The sequence below is a fragment of the Euprymna scolopes genome, chromosome 32 (assembly GCF_053919585.1).
Source record: "Euprymna scolopes isolate OS-2025 chromosome 32, ASM5391958v1, whole genome shotgun sequence".
NCBI lineage: Eukaryota > Metazoa > Mollusca > Cephalopoda > Sepiida > Sepiolidae > Euprymna > Euprymna scolopes.
The window spans coordinates 94,903,825-94,912,425 of NC_136513.1; the positions used below are offsets into that span (position 1 = coordinate 94,903,825).

The window sequence follows — 8,601 nt, forward strand, 5'->3', positions numbered from 1 at the left end:
CATTAGGCTTCAAAATATCATGGTATAAAGAGTTCTTACTTAGCCTACACCCCTAATTGATGTATCATCCTTATTGAATAAACGAATGAATCTATATACATCTATATATTAATACGATGGCGTGTGTGTCATTTTCTGTGTCACGCTTACATCCAGGTCATTTAATTGTTATGTATTTCCATTTTTTGTCATCAATAATTTCACCAAGAATTCTTCATAAATTTTGGTTTCGGTTTCAATTATAGTTGATGGCACTTAAGTCATCTATTTTTTTTATAGATAATTTTATCAAGAATTCTTCATAAGTTTTGGTTTTGGTTTCGATTATGGCTGACGGAACTCAAGTTATACATATATATGTACATATATTTTTTTTCATAAGTTTTTATTTTGGTTTCGATTCAAGCTAATGCACCCAAATCATATGGATATATTTTTTTTTATTTTTGAAATCACAACTTTATGATATATAAAAATCGATAGAACATTAACTCTATAATATATATATATATATATATATATATATATATATATATATATATATATATATATATATATATATATATATATACGAAATCTGCAAGAATTAAAATATCATATTTAAGCGTATTTTACGACCGGGCTTTGCCGGGCGTTCGTGCTAACTTGGATAAATACTTTTGCAGTTTCAACAAAAAAAAACTACAATAATATCAGAACGTCTCCATTTACATTGAACATCTACAGAATGCCAACATCAATATATTACATATGAATGAGTCCCCTGTGGAATTTCCACAGGTCCCGCTAGTTAATATGTATCTTTATATTGCCATTTTCTTATTTTATTGATACTCTATATAAGCTCTAAAACAATTTATTGAGCTTTGCATCATCCTGATAAGTTTCATCTTAAACAATCGATCTTAATCTTATTCTTTTGACTACCCCATATATATATATATATATATATATATATATATATATATATATATATATATATATATATATATATATATATATATATATCAATTAGAAGTTATCCACTTTTTGGAAACACAGAGAAAATGAAATTCAAAACATAAGGTTAGAAAGAACGACCACATGCAAATTTTTATTTCTTTTTAAATAAACAAATATTTATCTCCATATAATAGATAGAAAGTAGAGGGGAATATTAAGAAAAAACACTCTTTAGGCCAAGGCATTTCGGAGCTAAATGCTTCTCATCAGAAGAGAAGGCATAGAATTATACAAATTGCAATTCTGGCCTTCTCTTCCGATAAGAAGCATTTAGCTTTGAAATGCCATGACCTAAAGAGTTATCTTTTTCCTATTGTTCTGATGATGTAATAAAGTTATATATAACTGTTATTCTTCATCTTTCATTTAATATTATATATATATATATGTATACAGCGTGATCATGTTAACACAATAATGTCACTAAAATTACTTGACTTTGAACCTGGTTAGTACAGTAAATGGGTGACTTTCTAGGAACACCAGGTGCTGTATGTGGGAGGGGCCGTCTACTTATCCCAACATATTTTTCAATGATTCTGAAAGGTATAGGTGTAGTTGGAAATAACGCAACACTTGCTTCACAATGGGCTCCCTGTGCAAGCTCCTTTACATTTACAGAGGTATCCATTGTCTATCGAGATTGACTGCAGGGCTCGTATATATATATATATATATATATATATATATATATATATATATATATATATATATATATACACACACACACACAAAGTGCTTTTTGTACTATGGTATGTGCATGTGTCTATGTAAATTATTTACTATTTCATATGCGTATGGAAGTGCTTGTGTGCATGCATGCATGCGTTAATGTGCATGTGTGGTCATTATTTTATGTGTGTTTAATTGTATGTGTGTGTGTGTTGTGTTTGCTGATGCGTACACACACACGCTTGGTTGGGTGTGGACGTTTGATTTAACTTCCTCCGCCCTCGTCCCTTCTCCCTTTCTCTTTCATCCCCCTGCCTCTCTCACACGAACGCTACTATTCATCTTTCGTCGTCTTTCTCTCCCTTTCTCTACTTCTATTCCCTCTTTTCCTATCTCTCTCCTTCTCTTCTCATTCTCCCTAATTCTACGTCGTTTTTCTTCTCTGTAATCGCCATTATCATATCTCAAACGAAAAGAGAAGGAAGGTCGGGATTAATACCAGATCGATCGCTGGTGGCAGCAACAGAAATTAAATAAGTACAATCAAAGCGTCGCTGGGTGGATTTAGGGTAGCAACCACCGCCTCTTTCTTTTTTTGCTTCTTCTTCTTCTTCTTCTTCTTCTTCTTCTTCTTCTTCTTCTTCTTCTTCCTTTTTTTCTTTTTTTTAACTCCATGCTCCCACATCCTCTCTCTCTCTCTCTCTCTCTCCCCCCCCCTTCTCGTGTAGTTGTTGTTGATCCTTCTCTTTCCCTGATCGTCTACCAGAGCAACACAGGATCAGCCGGGTGGATACCTATAAGGAGAAAAGAAGGTGAATAAACAAGGTAGAGAGAGAGAGAGAGAGAGAGAGAGAGAGAGAGAGAGAGAGAGAGAGAGAGAGAGAGAGAGAGAGAGACAGGAGGGAGAGAGAGAAAGTGTGTATGCGTATCTAAGAGAGAGAGAGAGAGAGAGAGAGAGACAGAGACAGAGACAGAGACAGAGAGGTGGAGGTGGAGACGGGCTTTCATCGCCTCCGCCGCCACCAATGACGACGACAGGCAACTTCATTTCCTTCTGACGGTCCGACCGGCTCACAAGTTATTGCGACCCTCAGTCGGAGAGGAAGTCGCGTCAACACAAAACTTTTTAAACATTTTCTTTAAAAAAAAAAATCCAATCACTGGAATTGAATAATCGCGAATATCATCATCATAAAAAAGAAAATCCACCCGTAAATCACACGCAAAAAAAAAAAATATATATATTTATTTAAATTTTTTATTTATTTAAAACTCATTCTTGTAAGTTTTACCCTGAAAAACCTGTTTTAAGGAAGGTTTTCAGACACAAAATATTGTGGGGGTATTTTTTTTTCATACACAAAAAAAAAAAAAAAAAAAAAATCCCTAAAAAGTGTGCGTCAAAAAGAATTTTTTTTTTTTTTCGGCGAGTTCACCACTTTTTTTTTTTTTAAATGTGGATTTTTAAAATAAATAAAAAATAAATACTGTTATTGAGTGAGAAAAAAAAATAACATTAATTCACGATGGCCGGAGTAGAAACTGCCGTGCGACAAATCGAATTAAAATGGCCCAACGTACCTGAACAGCTAATTAAAGGTGATAAATTTCTTAAATGGGAAGAGGTAAGTTTGCGTCAATTTCGCACGGTATATAAAAAAAAAAGAAGAAAAAAACAAAACAAAAAAAAACACCATCATCATCATGATCATCATTATCATCATCATCATCATTGCCAGCAAAATAATAATAAGGTTATCTTTACGATTACTGTTTCCATTTAACTTCCGGTTGCTTTAAAAAAACTGTACCTTTTTTTTTATTGCTGTTCTGTTTTCTATATTTTTTCAGTTTCAAACATTAAAAAAACTTTAAATTTAAAAGATATTTTCTAATTTAGTATTCGTATACTTTTGCGAGTCTTATTATCATTTAAAACAGAAAACTTAATTGTATGGAGTTTAATTCATTTTTCTCGTATGTTCGCTAAACAAAATAAAACAAACTTCTATATTTGAGCATTATTGTAGGTTAACACCTTCAACACCTCCCTGCTTCCTTCCAAGTAAGCTTCTACATTTTTAGGCGATTACGCGTGAACACTCAGAAAACTGAGGGGGGGGGGGGTGACAAAACAAAAGCAAACAATTATTTTAGAATTTAGAGTGAGAGATCAGTTTCGCATGTAAATTTAACGCACAATGATTGCCTATTTCCGGGCCATTCTGAGGTTTTATGGCGGTTAACCAGTTTTATTGTTCAGTAGTCACACGAGCTATCATCAAAGATCTATCTTTGAGAAGTGTTCTCTGGAGTCTGAGTGACAACAAGTCTCCCAAGTTTTCCAGTACTCACCACCTTTTTCGATAACCTGTGCATATGCATTTGCATTATCGCAACAGCCGCTTACCATTGATTTATTGTAGGCGGTGACCATTGGTCTTCACTGGAATTTGGTTGGCAATGAGCCTCCCCAAGGCCCCAGTACTCTTTGCATTCATCCAGCGGAGGTCTGGGTAGTGCTTTCTCTCCTCGATCTTTCCATCCTCCTCGATTATTATTATTATTATTATTATTATTATTATTATTATTATTATTATTATTATTATTATTATTATTATTATTCACATTTTGTGTCTGGCTGTTTATATTTCCGATTTTATACTGATAGGCGGATCATAACAAATAAACATAGGCTCAGCATCTTCTTTCTCATTATTCCAGCACTGTGCAAGATTCTGGCGGTTCCCAACAAGGCAGTCTTTTGAAGCACTAAGCACTCCAACATTGCAATGGATCCCAATTTTCTCAATTCACTTTTTGTTATTATTATTATTATTATTATTATTATTATTATTATTATTATTATTATTATTATTATTATTATTATCTTTATTATTATTATTATTATTATTATTATTATTATTATTATTTGCTGTAGGAAATAAATTTGGTGCTTATACTGGAGGTGGGGGTGGTCTACTTTTTTAGGCAATTATTGTGTGACGATTCTGCAATTCGGACTGAACGTGTAATGTTAAAAAATCAGTTAACTGACATAAAAGGATGATAAAATCACCAGTATAAATAGTACACTGCCCCTCCCCCATACACACAAAAATAAATAAATAAATAAAAAAGGTAGTCCATGGGAAAATTGGCCGCTTCTACACTATTGGGACGAAATTTCGGAAATCGTAGTACTTAATTTCACACGAAAACAATAGTATCTACGTATTCCTCGTGTTTTTAAAATGATTATATCCCAAAATTACGAAAATCGATAAAGTAATAATTTATTAAAGAAAATAAATAACATTTGATGAAAACGATCGTAAGACACAGGAGAGATCAAAAGGGGGTAATTTTCCGTTTCGATTTAAACAAAATGGCTACAATTTTCACCTGCTAACACGGTTAATGTTTTTGTTTGTTTGTTTGTTTTTAATAATTCAGTAATATTCAGGTAATTTCGACTGCATAATTTGGAAGCTACTATTGTAACTTATTAGAATTGAAAAAAAAAATAGTGGAAACCATTTTTTTGTTGTTTTTTGCTTTTTTTTTTTTTTTCTCAAAAAACGTCATTTACCGGCTACAAAATTTCATCCTAATAGTGTAGAAGCGACGAAAATTGTCTAATAACAACACCATAGATTACTTCCTGGCCTCTTTGAAAACGGAGGAGAAGGTAATTACATAGAATGGGGGTTTTAAGAACAGAACGGGGTACCCTACCTTCATTAGAAGAAAATAAGGCGCCTGTCCATGGTTATACCTAGATTGAATATGGACGTCATAAAAAATTTGCAAGAAACTTTTACTTACTTATGAGGGAAAATAAATACCATGTATGGAAATTCATGATGTAGTTTTGTTTTTATGAAGTAAATTCAACTTTTCGCGAAATATCAGTTATGATCAACGTAATTATGAAAGTAAAGGGAGATAATTCAAACAGCCTGTTCTTTTTATTTAAACACGGAAAAGGAATTACCTCCCTTGAATATTATGCTAATAATGTCAACAAAATTCCGTGTACACTTAAATTTTAATCATAAAAAAGACAAAACAACAGGGCAAATTTCCGTGAAAATCTGTAAAAATTTGCAAAGTTATGAAATATGATCGAATAGAAAATCTGCTAGAACTACTTTTTACAAATAAAAAGAAAAAAAAAGAAAATCATAAAAATTATCGGTCCGCCATTTGCTTTTCTTTTTTTAATGGCGGATAATCATTTTGTCAAGATCATGGATTGCAGTTATCTCCCCTAGATTTTAAGAAGTCTTTAACATTATCAAATACAATAAAACTATAATACTATGAATTTTATTTTTACATGTAATTACTCATTTTTCGTAAATTTTGAAATTTTTCTTAATTTCGACATGACATGTAAGTACATAATGTTTTTATCTACAATTTGAAATCCTATTATTATAGTGCACATACATCTTATTTTCCCTCACAAGTAAATGTTTCTTGTTTTATTTTATGACATCCATATTCAATCTAAATGTTTCATTTATTTAAAAATGCTTAGTCATAAAAATATTTTTTGATAGGAATTTTTATCCTCGACCCCCAAACTCAACAGAGATTAGAGCATTCCTGTAATGACTTAGTTAGTCCATGTTGATTGTAATGTAATGCTAGACCTGTGCAGTTCTAGGAGGTCTACCTTTCCAGGCTTTGCCTTCTTTCTTTGAAAAAGGGTTAGTTTATAGGCGCCCTCTTTGGGGAATACCAACTGGGGCTTCCCAGGCACTTTTTACAGGTCAGAGTGCCCCACCTCGGGGGCACTGACTTCTCAATACTACTTTCCGACCCTGATGTCACATTTCTTGTAGTGGGAGAGAACTATATACCCTTTTTTTTTTAGCCTTTTGGCTTAGATGAAAGTGTTGTGTCTGTTCTGAGCATCCCGGCGACATCTAAAAGTTTTTGAGTTTTGGGTCTTTTAAAAGTGTTTTTTTTTTCTTCTTCTTCTTCTTCTTCTTCTTCTTCTTCTTCTTCTTCTTCTTTTCTTCGTTCATTTTTCCTTGTTAACTATACTGTACGATTGATTCTTATTGTACTAACTGTCTTTGTGTTGCATTGCTCGAGAGTCTATTTACTTTAATTTTCCTTTCGCTTTTTTTTTTTTTTTGCCCCCCTGACAAAATTCACCCTTGTCCGTTTGTCCGCCCATTTGTCTGTCTGTACTTTTCTCAATAACTACGCCTGAGGATTTTTTGAAATTTTGGACAAACATTAAACATGATATGAGTAAAAAATTAACAGAACAGATTTTCCGGGAAAACCCAGTTGCCCCCCTAGGGGTGCCTTTCAGGTTAAAATGGCTAAAATTGACACTTTTGTGCTTATTAAAAAAAAAATTGATGCCTTGGATTTTTATAAACCTTTCTGAAAAGTTGTAACTAACTGATTTCTATATAATTTTGTTTGTCTATACTTTGCAATAACTCTTGGGTGTGCTCAAGAGGCTCTTTTAGGGCTAATAAAAACACTCCGTTTTTGGGACTATTTTACCATATTTGTCCAAAATTTTGTGTGTATGTCTATTTAGCAGTTGTGCATGGTGCTGAACTCAAATTTAAATATGTCCTTGGGGACTTTTGGGGCTAAATGGGTGGGAGAGGCAAATGATGGACTTAATCATTTCTTTTTTTTTTTTACATGGTGCAGAAGTCAAACTTGCATATGTTCAGGCCTAAAACTGCACCGTTTGTTCATTTTCACTAGGATTTGACCTCCCCTGAAGACTTTTGGGGCTAAATGTGAGGGGGGTGGCAAATGCTGAACCAAGTCATTTTTTTATACCTCGTTCACTGGGGGGACCATGCATGCTTCACTTTAAAAAAAAAAAAAAAATTTTTTAAGATTTTGAAAGTTAAATTTAATTATTACGGTATCGTTTGGTTAGTAAACGTTATCAACGCATTTATTGGGTGGGTTTCTACTAGTATTTTCTTTAATTTTATACCTTTGAGCGATTATCCAAACCCCAAAATGTGACCCTCTCCTGTCAGTCATGTTTTTTTCTTGATCTCGCGTAACACTTGCCACTGCTTGTTTTTCGAACTGAATAAACGCCTTAATATGTTAAAACATTACAAACTTATCCAGTTTGATAGAAGAGTAACTTCTCTTCCCTTTGATAACATTCATTTGTTATATATTGCTTGTTTGTTTGTTTGTTTGTTTGTTTGTTTGTTTGTTTGCTTGTTCGTTTGTTTTTTATCACTTTTTCATTTTGCTGTCTATGTGAAGGGGGGTCGAAAAGGGAGATAACTGAATGATATTTCCGGTTTCTGAAACTACAACTTTTACGCGGACGTCATTTTTCTACAAATTAAATGATAATTCCACATATTTATTTATTTATTTTTACAGAAGTTCACCGCTTATTAAGGCCCAAAAGCCACTCTAGGATAAGGGTTAAGGATTGTTGGGTAGGGGGTGAGATAACACCTGGTTGTCGAGTAATGGGGGAACTTATTGAGGGTTAAATTATTTAAGGGGACAGACAGCTCAACAAGAACTTATTTACCTTGGACTTGTCAGCAACCATGTCATAGTCAGCTGGGGAGCAGCCTCATGCTATTATGTTCCACAGACGGACAGTTTTAGGAAAGAAACTTTACTCATGAAATTTTCGTTTAGTTTATGCCATAGATTGAATGAGGGAACTTGTTGACAGGTGTAACTAGGCGAGTATTTGTTGCGAATTTTTTGCAGGGGAGGAACGAACAGTGATTGAAGTCGATTTAGTTTAGTCGAGCACAAGCACCTGCTATGAAAATAACGATCGAGCAGACTCGCAACGTCTGTCTTTTTTCTGTCTCGCAGACGAATTAACCACTAATTGATTATTACTGATGTCAATTTAATTTGGGGTGGACGTTTAGAAAATCGACCCCC

General features: G+C 33.4%; 1 protein-coding gene across 1 annotated transcript in view; it reads left to right on the plus strand.

Moving 5' to 3' along the window:
• The first annotated feature begins 2,720 nt into the window (after positions 1–2,720).
• Positions 2,721–8,601, plus strand: part of LOC145256508 (1-phosphatidylinositol 4,5-bisphosphate phosphodiesterase beta-1-like) — a 146,414-nt gene continuing 140,533 nt past the window's right edge. The window contains exon 1 of the mRNA XM_080115479.1: positions 2,721–3,299. Within this exon, the coding sequence (XP_079971605.1) occupies positions 3,201–3,299 (99 nt within the window). The 5' untranslated portion in view covers positions 2,721–3,200. The remainder of the gene's footprint in view (positions 3,300–8,601) is intronic.